At 57.2% G+C, this 21,102-nt stretch overlaps 1 protein-coding gene across 16 annotated transcripts in view; it reads right to left on the bottom strand.

The window, feature by feature from the left end:
• PNPLA6 (patatin like domain 6, lysophospholipase) overlaps positions 1–21,102 on the bottom strand; it is a 66,852-nt gene that overhangs the window by 26,556 nt on the left and 19,194 nt on the right. For 15 of the 16 annotated variants that reach the window (XM_032768381.2, XM_032768383.2, XM_032768388.2 and 12 more), the window contains 17 exons: positions 19,140–19,227; positions 18,529–18,611; positions 15,730–15,827; positions 15,138–15,278; positions 13,911–14,070; positions 13,428–13,508; positions 12,724–12,852; positions 12,550–12,630; positions 11,391–11,541; positions 10,937–11,020; positions 10,348–10,454; positions 9,685–9,876; positions 8,665–8,742; positions 6,707–6,912; positions 6,168–6,299; positions 5,372–5,495; positions 4,192–4,305 (listed from right to left, as the gene is read on the bottom strand). In XM_032768381.2, the coding sequence (XP_032624272.1) occupies positions 4,192–4,305; positions 5,372–5,495; positions 6,168–6,299; positions 6,707–6,912; positions 8,665–8,742; positions 9,685–9,876; positions 10,348–10,454; positions 10,937–11,020; positions 11,391–11,541; positions 12,550–12,630; positions 12,724–12,852; positions 13,428–13,508; positions 13,911–14,070; positions 15,138–15,278; positions 15,730–15,827; positions 18,529–18,611; positions 19,140–19,227 (2,049 nt within the window). The remainder of the gene's footprint in view (positions 1–4,191; positions 4,306–5,371; positions 5,496–6,167; positions 6,300–6,706; positions 6,913–8,664; positions 8,743–9,684; positions 9,877–10,347; positions 10,455–10,936; positions 11,021–11,390; positions 11,542–12,549; positions 12,631–12,723; positions 12,853–13,427; positions 13,509–13,910; positions 14,071–15,137; positions 15,279–15,729; positions 15,828–18,528; positions 18,612–19,139; positions 19,228–21,102) is intronic. The other variant, XM_032768386.2, reaches the window with a different exon arrangement.

Raw genomic sequence — 21,102 nt, 5'->3', positions numbered from 1 at the left:
TCTCCTCTCAGAAGGTACGTTTTCCATTCTTCTGATCATCCTAGTAGCCGTTCTCTGCACCTGTACCAGTTTGAAGTAATCCTTCTTAAACACGGGAGACCAGAACTGCACGGAGTATTCCAGGTGAGGTCTCAGCAGTGCCTTGTATAATGGTACTAACACGTCCCTGTCGCTACTGAAATACCACATCTGATGCATCCTAGGACCGCATTAGCCTTTTTCATGGCCACATAACACTGATGGCTCACAGTCATCTGGTGATCAACCAATACACCCAGGTCTTTCTCCTCCTCTGTCACTTCCAACTAATACGTCCCCATTTTATAGCAAAAATTCTTGTTGTTAGTCACTAAGTGCATGAGCTTGCACACTGCACTATTAAATTTCATCCCACTTCTATTACTCCTGCTTTCAAGGTAATCCAGCTCTTCTTGTGTGATATTCCAGTCCTACTTTGTATTGGCAATATCTCCCAACTTTGCATCATCCGCAAGTTTTATTAGCACATTCTCACTTTTTGTGCCAAGGTCAGTAACAAAAATGTTAAACAAGACTGGTCCCAAGACAGATCCCTGAGGAACTCCACTATAACCTCCCTCCAGCCTGACCGTTCACCTTTCAGTGTGATCGGTTGTAGTCTCCCCTTTAACCAGTTTCTCATCCACCTTTCAATTCTCATTTTAACAAATAATTTCCTATGCGGAACTGCATCAAATGCCTTATTGAAATGCAGGTAAATTAGATCTACTGCACTTCCTTTGTCTAAGAAAAGCAGTTATTTCAGAGAAGGAGATCAGATTGATCTGGCAACACCTACCATTTTCTATTTTATCCCAATTACCATTAACCTCTATGTCCTTAACTACTTTCTCTTTCAAAATTTGTTCCACGACCTTGCATACAATTGAGGTCAAACTAACAGGCCTGCAGTTTGCTGGATCACTTTTTTTCCTTTCTTAAAAATAGGAACCATATTAGCAATTCTCCAATCATATACACGATCCCAGAGCTTACAGATTCATTAAAAATCCTTGCTATTAGACCTGCAGTTTCCATGTACCAGTTCCTTTAATATTCTTGGATGGAGATTATTTGCCTCCCCACTCCCCCCTTAAACTTTTTGAGTTTGACTTCCACCTCAGATATGGTAATTTCTACTTCCATATATTCATTCCCATTATCCACTCTGCTGCTACCCCTAAGCTCCTCATTACTCTTATTAAAATCTGAGGCAAAGTATTCATTTAGGAGTTGGGGTTGGGCCAGGGCCATGCCCAGATAATCTTTAATCTCCATCCCATCCACAGTGCTTAGCAGTTCCACTTCTTCTTTCCTTGTTTTCTTTTTATTTATATGCCTAAAGAACCTTTAACGTTGGTTTTAATTTCCTTTGCAAGGTCCAATTGTGCTTGGCTTTCCACAGTTCTCACTTCTCCCCTACACTTTCTGACCCCCCAGAGGTCGCTTTCCTCGCTGATCCTTCCCATCATCTATTCCTTATAGGCTTTCTGCTTTCTCTTAATCACCTGTTTGAGATGCTTGTTCATCCAGTGTGGTCTGCAACCCTTCCTGACAAAATTGTTCCCCTTGCCTGGGATGCAGGCTTCAGAGAGCTTCTGAACTTTGACAAAATAATTCCAGGCCTCCTCCACATTCAGATCCTTGGGTTCTTCAGTCCAGCCCATGTCCCTAACTAATTCCCTTCATTATTAAAAGTTTGTCCTTTTGAAATCAAAACCCCTTGATGTGGATCAATTTTTGTTTATCCTTCCATGTAGTTTAAACTGAATTAGCTCATGATCATTCAAACCAAGGTTGTCTCCTGCAACCAGCTCTTCTACAAGGGCCTCACTCTCACCAATACCAAATCTAAAATAACATCACCTCGTGTAGGTTCGGTGACTGTTTGGTGAAGAAATCTGTCAGCTATCACATCCAGGAAAACCTGGGCCCTGTTGTTATTAGTAGCACTTCTTCTCCAATCTATCTCCAGGAATTTAAAGTCTCCCATAATCATACAATTCCCAGTAGTATTTATTTCAATAAAACATTGAAGAGGTCTTTATGCAGATTGGATCCTGGGGGTCTGTAGCACATCCCAAGCACTGTCCCAGGGGACTCTCTGGTAGCTTCTTCCCCAGAATGATTTTGGCCCAAACAGTCTCTGTCTTATCCATTCCATCACTTCTAATTTCTTTACAGTCTACCTCATCACTAACAATGCTACTCCTCCACTTTTGCCTTTGTTTCGATCTTTCCTGAACAGCACATACCCCTCAATCCTTGTACTCCACTCATGCTGTCATAAACATACAGCTAAGGGTAGCATAAAATCCCTCCTTTACCTGTAAAGGATTAAGAAGCTCAGATAACCTGGTTGGCACCTGACCAAAAGGACCAATAAAGGGAGAAGATACTTTCAAATCTGTGGGGGAAGGTTTTTGTTTTGTGTTCCTTTTTTCTCTCCAGGTCAGTAAGGAACCAGGGCAGGGAAAATACATCTTCCTAAGCCATACCTGAAGGAAGCATCTAATATTACAGAAATAGTAAGTAATAGCAAGGAAATGCATTAGATTATCTTTTGTTTTAGCTTGTGATTTTTCCCTGTGCTAAGAGGGAGGTTTATCCCTGTTTTTGTAACTTTAAAGTTTTGCCTAGAGGGGAAATCCTCTGTGTTTTGAATCTTTTTGTTACCTTGTAAAGTTATCTTCCACCCTTATTTCACAGAGGTGATTCTTTTTTTTTTTTTTTAAATAAGCTTTTTTTTTTTTTTTTTTTTTTTTTTAAGAACCTGATTAGGACACTGAAACACAAAGACCCAGGGGGTTGATCTGTGCTCCCTTTGTAACCAATTGGTTAGGATATTATTCTCAAGTCTCTCCAGGAAAGGGAGTGTAGGGGTTGGGGGGGTGGAGGGGGGATATTCTGGGGGAGGTAGGCTCCAAGTGGCCCTCCCTGAATGTTTGTTTAAAATCACTTCGTGGTGGCAGCGATACCAAGGGCAAGGAAGGAATTTGTGCCTTGGGGAAGTTTTAAACCTAAACTGGTAGAAATAAGCTTAGGGGTTTTTTCATGAGGGTCCCCACATCTGTACCCCAGAGTTCAGAGTGGGGAGCGAACCCTGACACATGCCTATTCCACCAGGTTTCTGTTATCCCTACAGTGTCTGGTTTCACTTCCTGCATCAGTTGCTCTAGTTCCTCCATTTTGTTACCCAGCCTCCTTGCCTTGGTGTACAGGCATCTTAACTGCTGCTGCTTGGCTTCACCCTCATTCTTCACCCCGTTGGGTACAGTCATTCTGCTTCCAGTATCACCTTCCTGACTGGTATCAGCACTGTCCTTCCTCTTAATGTCCATTTGCCTACCCACTGCAGGTCCTTTCTCCATTGCTGTGTCCTCTCTTTCTTGATTTTTCTCCAGGTCAATATTAGAATCAGGCATAGAGATTACACGAGCATCTCCTAACCATCTCCTGCGAGTTCCTAGTTTAAAGCTTTTTTAATCAGTTGCACCAACTCCATCCCAAAAGGCTATTTCTGTCCCTGCTCAGGTTTTGGTCCATCCCAGGAGAACAGTCCTCTGTTCGTGAATGCCTCCCAGCAGTCAAACATCCCAAAGCCCTCCTCATAGCACCACTGCCTGAGCCATCTATTGATCATCTTAATCTTGTCTCGCCTTCACTCTTCTCCTCTAGGGAGGGCAGAATCCCACTGAAGATCCTCGGAGCCTCCATTTCCTTAAGCATCTTCCCCCTCTGGCACAGTCTCCCTTGATGAGAGAATCTAGTGTCATTTGTTCCCACATGAGGGACAATCAGTGGATTCTTTCCTGCTCCTCATTAGGATCATTTTCAACCTCAGGTCCACATCCCAAATCTTAGCTCCTGGCAGACAGCACACCCCTCTGTGCTCTGGATCAGCTCTGGTGACAGGCCTGTCTGTTCTTCTCCCCTACTCTTAGTAGGGGAGTCCTCAGTCGTGTAGACCTGCCTCCTCCTGGCATGGTGTGATTTTCAGGCCTAGCTCTTGAACACTTTTCTCCCCAAGAGGGCAGAGCTCTTGCTTCACCACAACTTGCCCCCACCCCAGCCTGCCTTTGCTTCAAGAACACTACCCACAGCGTGGCCAGCTGAGGGACTGGGATGGGTTGTTTCCTGCAGGGAGGGATGGCACCCACCCTGCCCTGGTACCTGGGGGTATCTGCGCTTAATGTTGTTCAGGGTGCCCTCGGGCAGTTTGGCCAGCTCGGTGTCTCTCACGGCATGGACGGTGGTGGCTCGGGGCTGCCGGGTCAGGGCTTCCACCTAGATAAGAGTACACAGGCCGCATTAGAGACTGGGGAGGGGAGTCTTTTGCCCTCTCAGCCCAAGGGCTGCCTGGCATCACAGAGAGAGGCACCTGGAGAGGTGCAGAACCCAGGTGTCCTGGCTCTCTGTTCTAATCCACTAGCCCAGGGGTGGCCAAACTGTGGCTCTGGAGCCACATGCAGCTCTTCAGAAGTTAATATGCAGCTCCTTGTATAGGCAACAACTCTGGGGCTGGAGCTACATTCCAATGTGCCAGAGGGTGCTCACTGCTCAACCCCTGGCTCTGCCACAGGCACTGCCCCAACTCCACCCCTTCCCACTCCCTCCCCTGAGCCTGCCATGCCCTTGCTCCTCCCCGCCCCCCCAAGCCTCCTGCACGTCATGAAACAGCTAACTGGGAGGTGGGGGGAGGGAGGGGGAGGTGCTGATAGGCAGGGCTGCTGATGGGCGGGAGGCGCTGGGAGTGGGGGTGGGGGACTGATACTGGGCTGCTGACATATTCCTGTGGCTCTTTGGCAACGCACATTGGTAAATTCTGGCTCCTTCTCGGACTCAGGTTGGCCACCCTTGCACTAGCCCTTCCCGAGCTGGGAAGAGAACTCAGGAGTCTGGATGCCCAGCCTCACCCTCCTCAGTCCAGCCAGGAGACTCCTCTGCCAGTCTCCAATACTAGGCCAAGCCATGTCCCAGGAGCAGCCAGCAGTGTGAGAGCATAAGGGACAGTCGCTGGCTGGAGGTGGAGTGCCACTTACTAGCAGCAGAGGGTGATTTGCCCAGCACCCAAACCAGAAGGGTCTGGAAGCAGGGAACGGACACTGTACCCTCTGGCTGCACCCTTGGAGCAGCCTGACCTGAGCACCCGCGACTTTCAGCTGCTCATCACCACAACAAGCCTAAGAGGGCCCCACCTATCCACCCCACCCTACTAGTGGGGCCCACCTACCATCCCAGCACTATCTGCAGAGATTGACCCCACCCCCTTGGTGGGAGAGCACAGAGTAGTGATAGGGTCTGGTCAGGTGGGGACACCCCCACCCAAGCAATGCCCTGGGAGGAAGCTCACCACTCCAATGAGGTCACCACGACCGTACTCCCCAACCAGCTCCTTCTTGCCATTGCCTTTCTGGATGACAGAGCGCAGGCGTCCATTCAGCACAATGTAGGTGCAGTCCGACTTGTCGCCCTGCCTGGAAAGCACATGCAACGAGTGGTGAGTCAGCCAACTGAGCCAATGTCTGCCCCAGGGAGAGCGCCTCCTACAGGCTGGGCTGGGAGAGCGCCTGCAGTGAGCCAGCCAACTGAGCCAGTGCCTGCCCCAGGGAGAGCGCCCCCTACCACCTGGGCTAAGAGAGTGGTGAGTCGGCCAGCTGAGCCAGTGTCTGCCCCAGGGAGAGCGCCCTCTAGCAACTGGGCTGGGAGAGCACATGCAATGAGCAGCGAGTCTGACAGCCCCAGCTGGCACCTGGCCTGGGCTGGGACACCCCCATCCCCAGAGCACCCGGGCTGCTCTCAATCCAACACCTGCAGCAGGAAGGGGTTGAAGTCAGGTCAGTCCAGGTGAAAACCTGAGTCCCATGGAGGGGTCACAGGCACCTGGGCAGTTCTCACCTGGCCCCTCTGGAAACAGCCTGGCTGCTGGCCTGGACAACACTGCCCAGAGCTCTGGGATGCCGGAGTCATTTATGCTGCAAGAAGGGCATGGACGAGGCTGAAAGTAACACAGGTGCCCATTACCCTGGCACAGAAGGGGTTAAACACAGCAGGGAGAGTTAGTTCCAGCTGTACCCTGGGCTAGGCAGAGAAGCTGGAGTTCCCCAGCCAGGGTCTCCCAGCAGCCCCGCAGCACGGGCCTCACTCACCTATACAAGGCCCGTCCAGCCTCCACTGCCATCCAGTCGATGGCAAAGTCCATCTGGCGCACGAACGGGGACATGCGTGCGGCCACAGTATGGGCGACACTCAGCACCACACTGGGCTGTTCCCGCATGATCCTGGGGAGAGAGCAGGCAGCTCGTCAGCGCACAGGTGGCCCTGTTGCTGCCAGTGTGCTGCTGACTGCAGCCACCCCATCCCTGAGTCACCCCACTTCCTCTGGAACAGAGCCAGCCAAGAAAACATGGCACCAGGACACATCACAGCCCAGTGCAGGAGAATTCAGGCCCATGCAACAAGTGCACGATTGGAGGACTGGGATATGGGGCCTTTCCCCTCTAGGGAGCGGCAGCTCCCATCCAGCCTCAGGGCAAGGGATTGGTTGGTTTATGGGGATAGGGAATGGGATACGGTGCCTTTCCCCTCTAGAAGGCACTGGCCCAGGGCAGGGCCACCAGCCTAGATGGAAGTGGGGTGGGAGGTGGGCAGAGCCTGCCCACAGGATAGGAGAAAGGGGGACACCAACTCGTAGAAGTCCGACTTGGAGATCTTGAGGAAGGTGCAGTCACGGTTGGCCTTGATGGTGAAGATGAGAGGCTCCCCGGTCAGCACAGCCAGCTGGCCCACCATCTCACCGGGCTGCGTCAGAAAGAGGCACACATCCTCCGCCTTGTCTATCATGCGCTGGTAGACATGCAGGCAGCCCCACAGCACAAAGTGAAGGCTGACATCCTGTTGGAGGGGGAGTGGGGCGGAGGATAGAGAGGAATGTCAGCCCTCGAACCAGGGTGAGGGGCAGGCCTGCCCCCAAGGTGTGCACCCACAGATAGGCTGCCAGGGAGACCTGAGGGACAGCCTACAGCTCCAGCTGACTCTGAACTTTCAGGATCACCCCGCTAACGTCAGCAGAGCCACAGCCCAACATAAATTCCACCCTACTCCATGGGAACCAACCCCTCCCCATATTCCCTCATCCTGACTCCCAGCACCCTGGATATGCACCTGGCTCGGTGCGGGGTGGGGGCCTGCTGTCCCACCTGCCCAACAGCCATGCAGCCCTGGGAAGGGGAGGGGCGCACAGGAAAGAAGTCTCATCTGCTCCCAGCAAGGGCGCTGCAATGGGCTAACAAGGTGTAGAGAGAAGGAGTGGGGTGCTTGGGGCAGGGCAGTTGGGGGCAGCAGCCCTTGGATCCATTTGTTAGGAGCTGCAAAGGAGGCTTCAAAGACGGCTGGAGAGAAGCGGGGCTTTGAAGGTAAAAGTACTGCTTCTCTCCGGCCGCTGGCTGCGCAGCTGCCCCTGCTCCTCCTGAGTCCTCCGGCCACGCTGTGCAAAGCCACCTGCACGCCCCCTGCACCAAACAGGAACTCCCTCGGGTAAGTGCTCTGCACTTCCTGCCTGCCCCAGCCCTGAGCCTCCTCCCACATCCCCACCTTGAGCATCCTCCTGCACCCTAACTCCCTCCCAGACCCCGCACCCCACCCCGAGCATCCTCCCACACCCCTAACTCCCTCCCAGACCCCGCACCCCACCCCGAGCATCCTCCCACACCCCTAACTCCCTCCCAGACCCCGCACCCCACCCTGAGCACCCTCCCACACCCCTAACTCCCTCCCAGACCCCGCACCTGCTTACTCAAGGGCCGGTTCCACCCCGAGCACCCTCCCACACCCCTAACTCCCTCCCAGACCCCGCACTGAGCACCCTCCCACACCCTAACTCCCTCCCAGACCCTGCACCCCCAGCCCTGAGCCCCAGGGTAAGCCAAGGGCACCTCTCTACCACAGTACAGTACTGTACAGTATATAATGCCTTTTGTCTGCCCCCAGAACATTTCCTTGGAACCTAACCCCCCACATTTACATTAAATCTGATGGGAAAATTGGATTAGTTTAACATTGTTTTACTTAAAGTTGCATTTTTCAGGAACATAACCACAGTGTTAAGTGAGGAGTTACTGCACAATTGACCGGGGGTAAGTGACTAGTCCATTGGGTCAGGGAGTAATCTGAACGCTGCTGTGGTTCTTGGTGTAAGGGCCCATCTGTCACAAAGGCCGGCTTGCCTGGATGGCAAGCTAGACCCAGGTGCCCCAGGGCACTGTCTGTGACTTTACGGTAAGGCTGTTATGGTGCTTTAGGAGTTCATGTGTGTTACGTGGTGAAATCATTACAGAGCACATCACCAGTTTGGAGTTTGTGCCCTGGTTTGTACAGTCTGCCCTGAGGTTGGCACACACCTTCATGAGCGACTCCAGGCAGCTTGGCAGCCCCATTGCCCTGCTCCTCACGCAGCCATCAGCACCAGTGCAGAGTCAGTGAGGTGCCCCCACCCCAGCAGGCAGCACGTCCTGCCCACTCCACACTGGGGCTGCTGCAGGGCAGTGAGGACCAGGCCTCAGTGAGACAGTGGCAGCACCAGCTCAGAGCACCTGCTACCAGTGTCGCCCCATGGCTGCTGGGCACTGGCACCCCTCTGGCACCTACCTGGTCCCCCTGGCGGGCGATGACTGTCCCGGCCTTGGCGTGGTGCAGCAGCACCCGGTTGTTGAGAAGGGAGGGGTCCTGTGGGGAAAGCAGCGGTGAGGGACCAGGCAGAGCACCCAGCAATGGGGGCAGAGGGCCTTGCAGGCAGGGCCCTAGCAGTGTTGAGCCCTGCTGCACCAACTGGGACTGCACTGAGCTGCCCTCCATGCTGGGGCCTCCCCTCCAGCCCTTCCTGCCCTGGCCTGACGGATTGGCCAACCCCTCCCAGCACAGACAGGGCAGCTCAGCCCTACCCACCTGGGAGCCCAGTGTCCATCTCACCCTGGGCAACCCTCTCCCTCTAGGGCCGAGAATCCAGGATCCAGACACCCCAGCCCAGCTCTTCCGTGGAGCCTGTGCACAGGAGCTGCCCAGGGCCAAGCTGGGAGGCAGCAGCTGTGCAGCCCAGAGCAGGACTAGCCACAGCCTGGCTGACCTGTGGCTCTGGAGGAGGGAGAACCTACGGCATGAGGAGTCCCCCAGGCATGGCCTCCAGAGCCAGAATAACCCCAGACTCCCTAAAGGCAGCTGGAGCTAGCAGGCACAGCCCGGGGACTTACCCGGCCCCTCCTCCCCATATCCCCCAGGCACAGCCGGGGAACTCATTCGGCCCCTCCCCGACAACCTCCCAGGCACAGCCCGGGGACTAACCCGGCCCCTCCCCTCCCCTCCCCTCCCCATATCCCCCAGGCACAGCCCGGGGACTCACCCGCCCCCCCCCCGCCCCCAATATCCCCCAGGCACAGCCCGGGGACTCACCTGGCCCTTCCCCTCTAATCCACCAGGGACAGCCCGGGGACTCACCTGGCCCTTCCCCCCAATCCACCAGGGACAGCCCGGGGACTCACCCTGCCCAGTGGAACCGCCCAGCACTGTCCCCTCATCTCCCAGGCGACCCCAGGTAACCGCCCTGCCCTGACCACATCCTGGGAGTCCAACCTGCCCTGCCCCCCATGGCTGTGCCCCTCACTGCCCCTTCACCTCGATCTTCATGAGCTTCACCAGCTCCCGCTTGGCAGCCTCGAAGATGGCGCTGGTCTGGCGGCCCTGGTAAGGCCCAAAGGGGCAGGCACCGCCTGCCGAGTCGTCCTCGCAGTAGTTATAGTGATAAGTACCAGGGGGCTGCTCCTCCACCGTCACTGACCTGCGCTCCTTGGGCTCCTGGGAGACAGACTGCAGAGACAGGGGTGGACACTGCCACAGACTCTGGCTCTGCCCCTGGCCACTGCCCACACCCCAGAGGGCACCTCCCCATCCCTTGCAGTGACTCAGTTCTGCCTGGGCCTTTGCCACCTGCCAACCCTGCTTCAGCCCCCCACCCGCCCCTTCTACTCTGTGCCCACCTGCCAAACCCCCATGCTTCTATGCGGGCACACCCAGGCCGTTTCTGCTAGCCACAGAATTGCCAGCCTGCTGCCTGACGGCTGGTTCTGCGCTGTCCTGAACAAGGGAGTGTGACAGAGCACAGGCCGGCCCCACCCCACAGCGGGCAGCGCGCCTTCACATCCCTTTGTGAGGAGCCTCTGCCCTACACTAGACCCTGCTGGGCACCTTGTGCCTTGGGAGAGTGCAGCCCCAGCTCTGCAGCTGGTTGGAGGGCATTCAGCGCTGGCCCAGTCGGAGAGGTGTGTGCGGGGGACCTACCTGGGAGAAGGAGGCCATGGTGCCAGTGCTCTCTTCCTGCAGCGACACCGAGATCCTGCCACGCTCATAGGCCATGTCGAAGTCTGAGCGAGGACCCTTCTGGAGGCCTGTGCAGGAGAGAAGCCAGGGGCAGTGCTCACTGCAGAGCCAGGATGCCGCCCCTCCCCACCAGGTGCCCAACACAGCCAGCAACACAGAGGTCTCTGTCCAGGCCTGGCTGCTCAGTGCCTTTGTCAACAAGGGCCCAGCTTAGCCCAGCACTTCCCCCTCAACCTTTCTTCACTACCATTCCCTAGGATGCCCACGTCCTGGAGGCACATCTCATACCCTCTGCCTGCCCTTGGTCCCTTGGCACCTGTGGCCTCTGGGCTCTCCCCAATTGATTCCAAACCCCAGAGTGCCCCGAGCCTCCTTCCTGCAGTCTAGCTCCTCCCCAGCTCAACTGGGGCAGCAACCACCATCCCTATTGGCCAGGCAGCAACCTCACCCTGCAGCAGGGCAGGGCGGGTGCCAGGAGTTTCCCCACCATCGCCTGCTGCCCCAGGATCCCATCCCACACCTGGCCCCATCCTTTGGGAGTTCCACTCACCTGAGATATCAACTGGCATGGAGATGCAGCGGCTCAGCAGTGGCACTGAAGAGGGCTCCAGGGACCCCAGCTTGAGCTGATCAGCTGTGAGGGTGACACACACATCCCATTATACTGCCACAGCGAGCACAAGGAGTCCAGAGCCTCCCCTGCCCTGGGTCAGACCCTGCAGCCAGGCCACCTCCAGGGGCAGGATTGGTGCCGAGAGTCACTCCATAGCTGTTGTGGCATATGGATGGTGTGGACCAGTTCCATGCAAGGGGAGTGCCAGGGACAGGCAGCCCTATGTGCCCCCTATCAAGCCTCCACTCCGCTCCCTGCAGCACAGCACCCCATACTGAGCCCTTCGGCACCCATGACTTCTTCCACCCCTGTCCAGTCTATGCCCAACTCAGTTGCTCTGAGGGGGAGCACAGCTGCTGCGTTTCCCTTCGTGAGCCAGGGCAATCCTTACCCAGGTCCTTGGTGCTGGCATCTGGTTGCCTCCCAGAGCTCTCCTTATGGTCGTCAATGGAGGAGATACTGATGACACACTTGCTGTGTCTGACAGGGCTGGTGCGCGAGGCATGGTTGGGCTGGGGGAAGAGCCGCAGCGGCTGCATTTCCTGCCACAGACACAGCTGGCATCAGCACCAGGCAAGGCTAGGCAGTGCCAGCCTGGGGACCAGCCACACCCACCACTCAAGACCAGTAGGGGCCATTCAGAGCATCTTGTCGGACCTCCCCACTCACGCAGGGGGCAACATCTCCCTCAGCGAGTCCTGCCCCCACCCCAGAGCAGAGCTAAGGGAGAGTGGGCAGGACAGGGATGGGGACGGGCACAGGGACGGCTTGGCTCCCCTCACTTGGCTGATGGCCCAGGAGGGAACATGCTCCATGCCAGCAGCCACATGGCTTGTGTGGGGGAGACCCGTGTCCACCGAGCCACATAATGTGGGAGGGGCCAGATGTGCCACTGTAGACAAGGAGACAGCAGAGCCCAGAGCGCGAAGTGCTGCCACCACACAACGGCCCCACAAACCTTGCTCTCGGGCTGCTGACTCCCTGGCAGCTGGGGCGCAGCGGGTCACAATGCCAGCCCAGTGACCCATCTCAAAGTTGGGCTGGTTCCTCTGGCATCAGAGGACGGATCCAGCTGTTCCCAAAGGCCTTGGCCCACCTTGAGCCAGGTGCTCCACCCAGCAAGACAGGGAATGCTGCTCCCGCAGCCAAGTCTGAGGGCAGAGCAGGTCTGTGCTGGGGGGAGGGGCTGCTTGGGCACAGAATTCTCCACCTCTCCAGAGCCACCAGGCCGGGTGTTAAGGCATCTCGCTGTGAGTTACTGTCAGCAGGGGGCACCCTGCCAAGCCCTGCTCCATCCCTGCTGCACCGGGATCCCCCCCTTGCAGACATAGGGACTTTGCTCGGGGGGTTCTAGCTTTTTCTGTCCCCTCCCCAGCTGGGTGCCAGCCTCCAGTCTCGGTAGTGGGACAAGGGTTTGGACACTGGCCCAAGTCTGGCCCTAATTGCTATGGGCAGGAGGAACCGGAGATGGGAAGGACGACGGTTCTGGTGCAGGGAGCAGGACGCACCACTCCCATGGGAAGATCTCCAGGACAGGGCCCATCACTCACGTGGCTGAAGAGTTCATTGGTCAGCCCCAGGTAGTTGTGCAGGGCCAGGAAGGTGACTCGCTGCAGACGCACCATGATGATCTGGAAGGGAAGGGGAGAGTCTGAGCGTGGGGGGCATGATGTGGGGGAGGGGAGGGCATCAGCATGTGGGACGGAGGCTGAGGCCGCACTCACCTGCACCACCCGCACCAGGCTCTCGGGGTACTTTTCAAAGACGGCAGAGAAGGCCTCGACCGGCAGCCGCAGCACTGTGGAATCCTCGCCTGCCCGTGCAGACACGGTCCGGTATGGCCGCTGGTGCCCCTGTGCGAGAACAAGGTTCCCATGGATCCCTGCACCAAGGCTGGGGTGCCCCCGCCTCCTCCTTTGGGTAGAGCAGCCTACCAGTGGGGGGCACTGCCAAGGACAGCCAGGAATCTGGGGGGCTACCGCATGGCTTCAGGTCAAAAGGTCCAGAGAGCAGCCTACAGCCACGTTCACCCGAGCCCAGCAGCCAGCCAAGGCCGAGACCCAGGGCCAGTGGAGGAAAGGTTACTCTCCTCTAGACTTCGTGTGCGGGAAGGTGGTAAGCACGAGGGAGGGTGATGGTGGCATATCACCACCTGGGACCCAGGCTGCAAACTCATCACAGGATGGGGGGTCAGGTGGGCTTAGCACACACATCCCACATGGCCTACCCAGATTTATCTTTTTGTTAGGGACCCAGGGTTAGGAGAGCAGGGGGTTGTGGATTGAAATTGAGGGGCATGAGCAGAACTGGGGGGAGCCCATGGCTGCCAATCACTCAATGAGCTGGACTAGTCACTCCAGCACCAGAGGGGCGGGGGAGTGGGATGGGGTCAGCTGGCCAACAGGAGATGGAGGGACAGGGCTGGTACCGTGATGACGTCAAGAATGCTGAGCAGGCTGTGCACGCTGTCCCCAGGGAACACCTCCTTCACCAGGGTTTCCTTCCCGTCCTGCAACACAGCAAAACCCTCCTTAGGGGACCCCCCCCATCACCCACCTTCGCCGTCCCTGCCACCAGAACTCGCTTGGCAACAGGCTCTGTGGAGGCCTGCTCCATGAGCCCCTCCCTGGAAGGGAGGCAGCCCCAGGGGAGCCTCCATGCCTACAGCCATGGTGATCCCGAAGGGCAGGGCTGCTTGGCAGCTGGCCTCAGCCATTGTGTCCTGTATGCCCCTCTGCCCCAAGGTGTCCCCAGGTGCAGGGGACCACCCAGCCAAGGGGTGCAGAGCACTGGGGCCACAACCAGCCTCCCCAGCTGGCTTGGGGCAGGAGGGGTCGCTGGTAGCTGCTGGGCAGATAAGTGCCTTCAGCAGATGGACACGGCAGGGTGGGATGGGACAGGCCCCCCTCACCTGCTGGGTCAGGAAGAGCTCCAGCTTGCCATCCTGCACCACATAGATGCTGGTGTCGGGCTGGCCAGGCCGGAAGACGTACTCGCCCTGTTGGAACTGCTGGAAGATCATGTGCTTACAGAGCTCCAGGAACAGCGGCTTCTCAAAATGGCCCAGCACCCTGCAAGGAAGGGCGGGTCACAGTGGGCAGCAGGGGAGCAAAGCCTTCAGCAACTCATGGCAGGGACTTGGGGCTCATGTCATGAGGGACCCTTGAGGCCCAGCCCATGCTCCTGCATCACATGGGTCAGAGCACCTGCCCAGAGCCCAGCACGCTAGGCAGTCTCTGTCAGTCATCCCCCCAATCCCCATCTCAATGCATAGGGGAGTGGGAGCTGCCCTAGAGGGTCAACCCTCCAGTGACACTACCCTGCTCCAGGATCCCAGTGCCCACAAGCTGTCACCCCTAGGGACAGAGCTCTCTCCCTGATCCCAAACACAGCCACTTCTGGGGAAGAGGCTGTGTGACGCAATAGCCTCACAGCAACACTGCTGGGACTCAGCCAGGACTAATGTTGTGCTGGGTCCCAACACGAGCCCACAAGGACCGGCATCCAGAATTTGCTCTCACCCTACAGAGGCTGCCTCCAGCTCCCCTGGCCTGGGGAGCACTAGCTCTGTATCAGCCAAGAGGGAAGAGTGCTCCCTACTGGAGAACCAAGGCCACCATTCCTGCTGCACCAGAGCATTTTTGGCAGCTCTCCCACCCATGGTCCGACTGGGCTGGAGCCTGCACAGCTTAGACCAGTGGTTCTCAACCTGTGGTCCACAGACCCCTGGGGTCCACACACAATGCCTAAGGGGTCCACAAATGACAGGTTAAAAACAGACTGAACAGAATTCAGCTGTATATACAGACAGATTTCCCAAGGGATCTGCACCTCCATTCAAAATTTCCAGAGGGATCTGCAAATAAAGAAAGGTTGAGACCCACTGGACTAGATGATCTGACAGGCTCACACTGTGTCCAGACCACCTGTCCAGGTTTTCCCAGGACCATGCTCGGAAATCAGTCGGACAGAGTGCTCCATTACTCACAGCCAGCTGGCCAGGTCATGGTCTCAGGATCATCCTGGCTCTCCTGGATTTCGTACCTCAGAGGTGCTCGCCCTAGCTCAAGCTTGCTTGCAGGGAGGGGGAAAATGTGGCTGCAGCTGAGCCTGGGCTCTGGTGCATGGGGGCACTCACCGGACGTTCTTCAGCATGTACAGCACCTCGGACGGCAAGTGGGAGTTGGCCACGTCAAACTCAGTCAGATCCGCTTCCAGCACTGAGGGCGGCGGCTCCTTCAGCTGCAGGATAGGCAGCTCCTTCTTGATGCGCAGGATCCTGGGCACAGGGACAGACAGGGGAGGGGATAGACAGGGCCAACCAGAGAGTTGCCTGCAGGGGCAGATTCCCCAACACACACCCAGGGCAGGAAAGAATCTGCATCATGCATCAAGGAGACAAGATTTGTTCCTGAGCCAAGGCCCTCACTCATGCCAGGGGCCTGAGGCCAAGGGGCCTGACACAGGGAGCTGAGCAACGCCATGTCACAGGCTGGTCTGGTGCCAGTCAACTGCTCTGGGGGTGGGTTCTTCAGGCTGATGTCCAGGCTGGGGTGCAGCTGCTTTGCAGAGCAAGGAGATGTCAGTCAGCACTAATGGCTTGGGGTGGGGAGGTCTACCACCCACTCCCACAGCAGGGCTGGGAACATGGGTGCCTCCACTACCCCTCATGGCAGGGCTGGGCCAGTCCCAGTTGTCTCACACCACGGAGGGTGAGTAAACCCACTTACTTTTTGGCAATGTTCAACATCTTGAGTTTCTTCTTCATGCGGGGCCGGGAGGTGTTGGAGATGGTTGTGTCCACAAGGGAGGAGGTAGATTGGGACACCTGCAGAGACAGCCCAGGTAAGCCACCAGCCACTCCCGCAGACAGCACCCGCTGGAGCCAGCCATCTGGGTGACAAGATTTGGCGCTCAGCCAGCCATGTGCTGCCAGCGAGCCAGGCAGGAGACAAAGCAGGGAGCCCTGCCAGGACACCATGGCCCCTGGCATCATGTGCCTGGCTCTGTGCCCACAATGGGGAGTCCTCATGGAACTGGCCTTCTCCTGTAGGTCACCCCACCTCCAGGGCCAGCCCTCCCAGCTCCTGGTGCCTGGTTCCCTGCCCCCCTGAATCCTCACAGGCAGTCAGATGATATGCCTGGGCCAGAGGCCTTTGGAAAGCCCAGCCCCCTGCTGCCTCGCCCCGAGCTGCTCAGCAAGCAGCACAGTGGGGACCTGCTGGACAGGACTCCCAGTGCAGGTGACGGGGTCCTGCTCACATCTCTGGGATTAGTGACCCCACAGGCCCCTCCCCAGGCCCAGGTTCTGGCAGAGCTGTCTGCTGCTGTGCCCCAGTACCTGGCAACATGACCCAGCTGGGGTGCAGCATGTCCCTCACAGGAGCCCATCTCCTGCCACTGCTCCCAGCTGGAGTTCAGTCCCCGCCTCCAGCTCTGCCCCAGCTCACCCTCACTGCTTCCTGCAGAGACAACCAGCAACACAAGACCCGCCCCTGCATCCCAAACTGACCCATTAACGCCCCCCTCCCCCACATCTGTATCTGGGCCAGCGCTGCCTCCCCTTTGCCCCTAGGCAGGGCCAAGTGAGTGGGGGGAGCAGCGAGAAGTGGGGCTGGCAGAGGCTGGGGATGTTAGTGCTTTAGAAACACTCTCCCCACCCTTGGAGCATGGGCCTGGATGGATCCCTCTCACCAGCCAGACTGTCCCCTCAGGGCAGGTTCCTGGGGGCCTTGCATGCTGGGTTCCTGAGAGCCTACCCCAGCAGGCTCCTGGCTGCCGGGGCAGACAGCCACACACCCTGCCCTATCTGCTAACCCCACTGCTGCTGTTTAGTGTGACAAAGCTCTGTAAGGTGTTTATGAGCTGTCTGCATTATTCTGCACCTAGTACCCTGGAACAACTACCCCCAGGGGGAAAGAATTCATTCTCTCCCTAGGCCGTGGGAGAGCTGGCCAGGGATCTGAGACAGAGTTGCTAGGACTTTCTGGGCTGGACGCAACATATCTGAGCAGCAGACCCTCAGTGCCCAGAGACAGACAGCTGGTTCAGAGGCAGATGAGCACAGCGTGGCTGGGTCCGGAGAACAAAACCAGGTGGCTGGGGGGAGAGCTTATGTCTACACTGCAGTAAAAGACCTATAGCCCAACCCAACCTGGCCCAGGTCAGCTGACTCAAGCTGCAGGGCTAGAAATTGCAGTGCAGATGTTTCAGGCTGGAGTCTGTGCTCTGGGACCCTCCACTCCTGTGGGGTTTCAGAGCCCAGGCTCCAGCCTGGGCCCAAATGCCTAAACTGTGATTTTTAGCCCTATGAGCCCAAGTCAACTGGCCCAGCCTCACCGCTGTGAGTTTTTCACTGCAGTGTAGACGTGTCCCCAGAGACACAGAGCTGACCTGGGAAGACAAAGGAACAGCTTGGCTTGAGGGAGGTCTGGCGCTGGTCAGCCTGAACTCAGTCTTCACTTTTTCTTCTCTGTGCCAAGCTAGGATCTCTTGGAGCCTGTGTGCCAGCTGAGTAATAAACTGTCCCCTTGGCTTGATCAGGCTACCTGGTGTCACTGATGCTCTTCACTGAGCATGGTGCCCCAAAGGGCACAGCACAGGCCTCCCCCAGGAGTCTGGCTCAGCCAGATTTGCTGCAGAGAGACAGGCAGGGCTTGTGCCCAAAGACCAAGTTTTGCGCCTACCCTGTGACCCTTGGGACCCATCACACTGAAGGGGTCACACCCCCTCCTGTAGCCAGTCCCTTGGCATAGGCCAGACTCTGTGGCTCTGTGACAGGGATGCCTGAGACCAGGCCCACCTGCAATGATTCACCTGCCAGAGCTCTTACTCCTCAGCTGCAGCGTGAGGAGAGGAGCATAGGTTGGGGCGGTGCCATGGGAGCCACCACCCCGTCCAACACCAGTTTCTAACTGTGAAATTGAACTACCCCCAGAGATAGGTCACAGCTGGCCACAGCGAGTAGCGTAGCTGGCGGGATTCAGTGGAAGCAGCTGCTTCCCCTCAGGCCGGCAGGCGCGGAAGCAGCGCTGAGGCTGCTTGCAGCCGCCTTCGCACGCATACACACTGGGATCTGGGCTTGGGGCGGGCGCTGGGCCAGTTGCGGGCTGCCGGCCAGCGCTGGCCACCCATGGACGGAGGGCGCGCGGGCAGGCGGGGTGTGAAGCTGCGCCTGTGGTGGGACGCTGACCTTGCCGGCTGGTGCGGAGCGGTTGTTGCGCGCACAGGAGCGGGCAGGAGCGCAGGCGAAGGAAGGTGAGGGTGGGGGGTGGGGGATATAAGGGGTGTCGGTCTGGGGGCGTGACCAGAGGGAAACCAAGGCAGGGGGGCCTGTTTTATGTTTTTTGCTCTCCCTACACTGAAAACCTGGTTACGCCACTGGCCACAGCCAGGCTTCCGGGCAGGGAGGGGACAGGGATTAGAGCACTACATTGGAGCTGGCAGAGCCATCAACAACACTTTCACTGCCAGCACCCATTGACTCCCCAGCCTGGGCCAGCACATCGTGCTCTGCCTCAGCCTCACACCTTGCGCATGATCTTGCGCCCGTAGAACAGCACTTTGTCCCGCTTGCGGAATCGATACTTGGGCGTCTCCTGAGTCTGAACCTCTGAGAGAGAGAGAGAGAGGGAGGGAGGGAGACATGAAAGGTTACCAGTGCAGAGAACCTGGCCCCCCCCCAGCAAGGGTTGGAGCCTGCCCCCTTCCCCACCAATCTGACTCCCTGCTTGCACTCTCCATTGCAACCTACCTCCCAATCCAGGGGGTGCTATGGAGGTCTTGAGGGTACAGATGGCAGAGTTCTGCTTGCCCCCCACCCCCAATTCCAGCCCCAGGAAGCTGGGCTGCCCGCAAAGAACCCCAGGACTTTATGCCCTTCCCAACCAGTCCCTGGATACCCCTCACAATCCCTTTGTATGTAGGGAAACTGAGGCACTGAACGGACTTGCCCAGGCAGTGAGTCAGTAGGAGAGAACCCAGCAGTCCTGGTTGCTAGCCCCCTGCTCTAGTTATTATGGTCTCACTGCCTATACAAGCATGCAGACACTAAGCCCGAGATGGCCTGATGGGCAGCAGCATGCCAGAGCCATGGCTGCGAAAGGGATCAGATTTGCTCCCTGCAGGGATGGGCACTTACTCTTGTGGCGCAGCCTGCGGACCAGCACCAGGATCAAGGTGGCGATGAGCAACATGGAAACACCAACGCCAATCATGACACCCAGCACCTATGGGAAGAGGCATGTTCCAGACCAGGCTTCCAGACAGGCCACAGGTGGGTCCAAGGCAGCACCAGCCACACTCCAGGGAACTGAACGGGACAGGTGAGAGTAGCCCTCATCCTGTGGAGCACTTGTGTGGAGGTGGAAATTCAGTCAATATTTTTATGAGCAGTGTGTGCCTCAGTTTCCCTGTGGGCTTTGTCCTGCCATGCAGTGAGTGGGAAAGGGAAGGCACAAAGTGTCTGACTCAATAAGCCACCTGCCTGGAGACCAGCATCATTCACATGAACTGAACCGATCCTACTGTCAGGGAACCAGAGGATCAGTGCTAGGCCACCAGCTGTGGACCACTCTCTTGGAGGAACCCCTTCAATGTGGAGCCCTCCAGGGGAGATTGGGGGGGAGGGGCACGTGCAGTCATGTGCCCCCCCATTTGTACCAGGGTTCACACCAGAACCTTTAATTTGTGCCCTGGCCCGAGCAACAGAAAGGCGTTGCTTCTGCCTGGCAGAAATCCAGGACGGCTCAGGGCAGCGGGGATGGTCTCCGAGTCTGGCTCCTAGGGTGCGTCTTCCTCAAGCAGCTTGCCCTGCTCCAGCAGTGTAGCTCTGAGGGGCTCTGAGTGCTTCACAAGCCGCAGCACCCCGCTGGGAGTGAAGTGGGAATCCCCTATCAGAGATAGGCATTGGCATTTAACCTCCTGCAGCTGTGTGGACACGTGTGTGCAGGGATTGCACCTGCAGCCCTCAGACCTGGGCCCAGCTGCCTTGTCCACCTCACAGAGTCCATCCCGGAGCCAGGAATAGAGCATTTGGGGCTGGGATCCTGCGGCCAAAGGCCAGGAAGGACTGGCCAAGGCAGGCTGGGGAGCGGCAGGCAAGGAGCTGGCTCTGAGCTAGGAAGTTATCCTGCATTGCACTGAAGAAGACAGTGAGTGACTGAGGCCGTGCTGCAGCCCACAAGGCCGTATGGCACACTTCCCCCCCGCATGTGTCACCTCTGCAGGCCATGTAGCCTCACCGCCTCCTGAGGCTGAACTGCTGCAGCGGCATCAGCACTCCAGCTTCACCCCGTGAGCTCTGCTCAGTTAATCCAACTGAGAGATTCCTGGTAGAGTCCACTCCGCAGGGACCAATGCACCAGAGATACTCACACAGGTTTGTTTATTAGGCAGCTGGACCCAGCATGGGAAGTAATGGTGACCCGAGCAGTGTTAAAGCACAGGCAGATCCTGTCAGCTTAGAGCAATGCGCTGACAGCTGTCTCTGACTCCCTTCCTTAGGCCAAGCAGTGAGAGCAGCCTCTTCCAGAAGAGCACACTTTCCCCCCCAGCTCCCACCACCCAGTCCTTTGGTCTCAAGCCAGGATCTCTGCTCAGATACCTGCTGAGAGGTGGTGGGGCACTGGTTGCCAGTTGTCAATTTGCTGGTGACCGGGGTTTTCCATTGATATGGGTTGGCCTCAGCCAGTCCTTTCTAATGACCACTTCAGTCTGCTCAGACAGCGAGGACACACACACAGCCCTTCCCCTCATGTCGCTCAGTCTGCCCTGAGAGCAAATAATCCTTTTTCCCCCCACTGGGTAGCCATGCAAAATATAGGGGAAACAGACAGGCAGGACCCGAAAATATTACAAAAAATTCCCATTTCGTCACACCGGCCCCCGTGGTGGAAGATCCCAAAGAGACAACAGAGGCCCAAGGACTGGGCGGTTCACAGTTAAGCTGAGGTAGACTTGGGCATGGGCATGCAGCCTGGTTGGAGACCAAGGGAGGGCGAGGAAACAGATGGCTGCAGGGTGCTTCTGGGAGCAGAGACTTTGAATGGGGGAAGAACACGAGGATGGAGTTCAAAGGATCAGGATGTGGCAAAGCCCTGGCT

This window comes from Chelonoidis abingdonii, chromosome 26, assembly GCF_003597395.2.
Source record: "Chelonoidis abingdonii isolate Lonesome George chromosome 26, CheloAbing_2.0, whole genome shotgun sequence".
NCBI classification, from domain to species: Eukaryota; Metazoa; Chordata; order Testudines; family Testudinidae; genus Chelonoidis; species Chelonoidis abingdonii.
The sequence above is the reverse complement of the archived record's forward strand: the minus strand, read 5'-3'. Positions and strand labels throughout refer to the sequence as shown.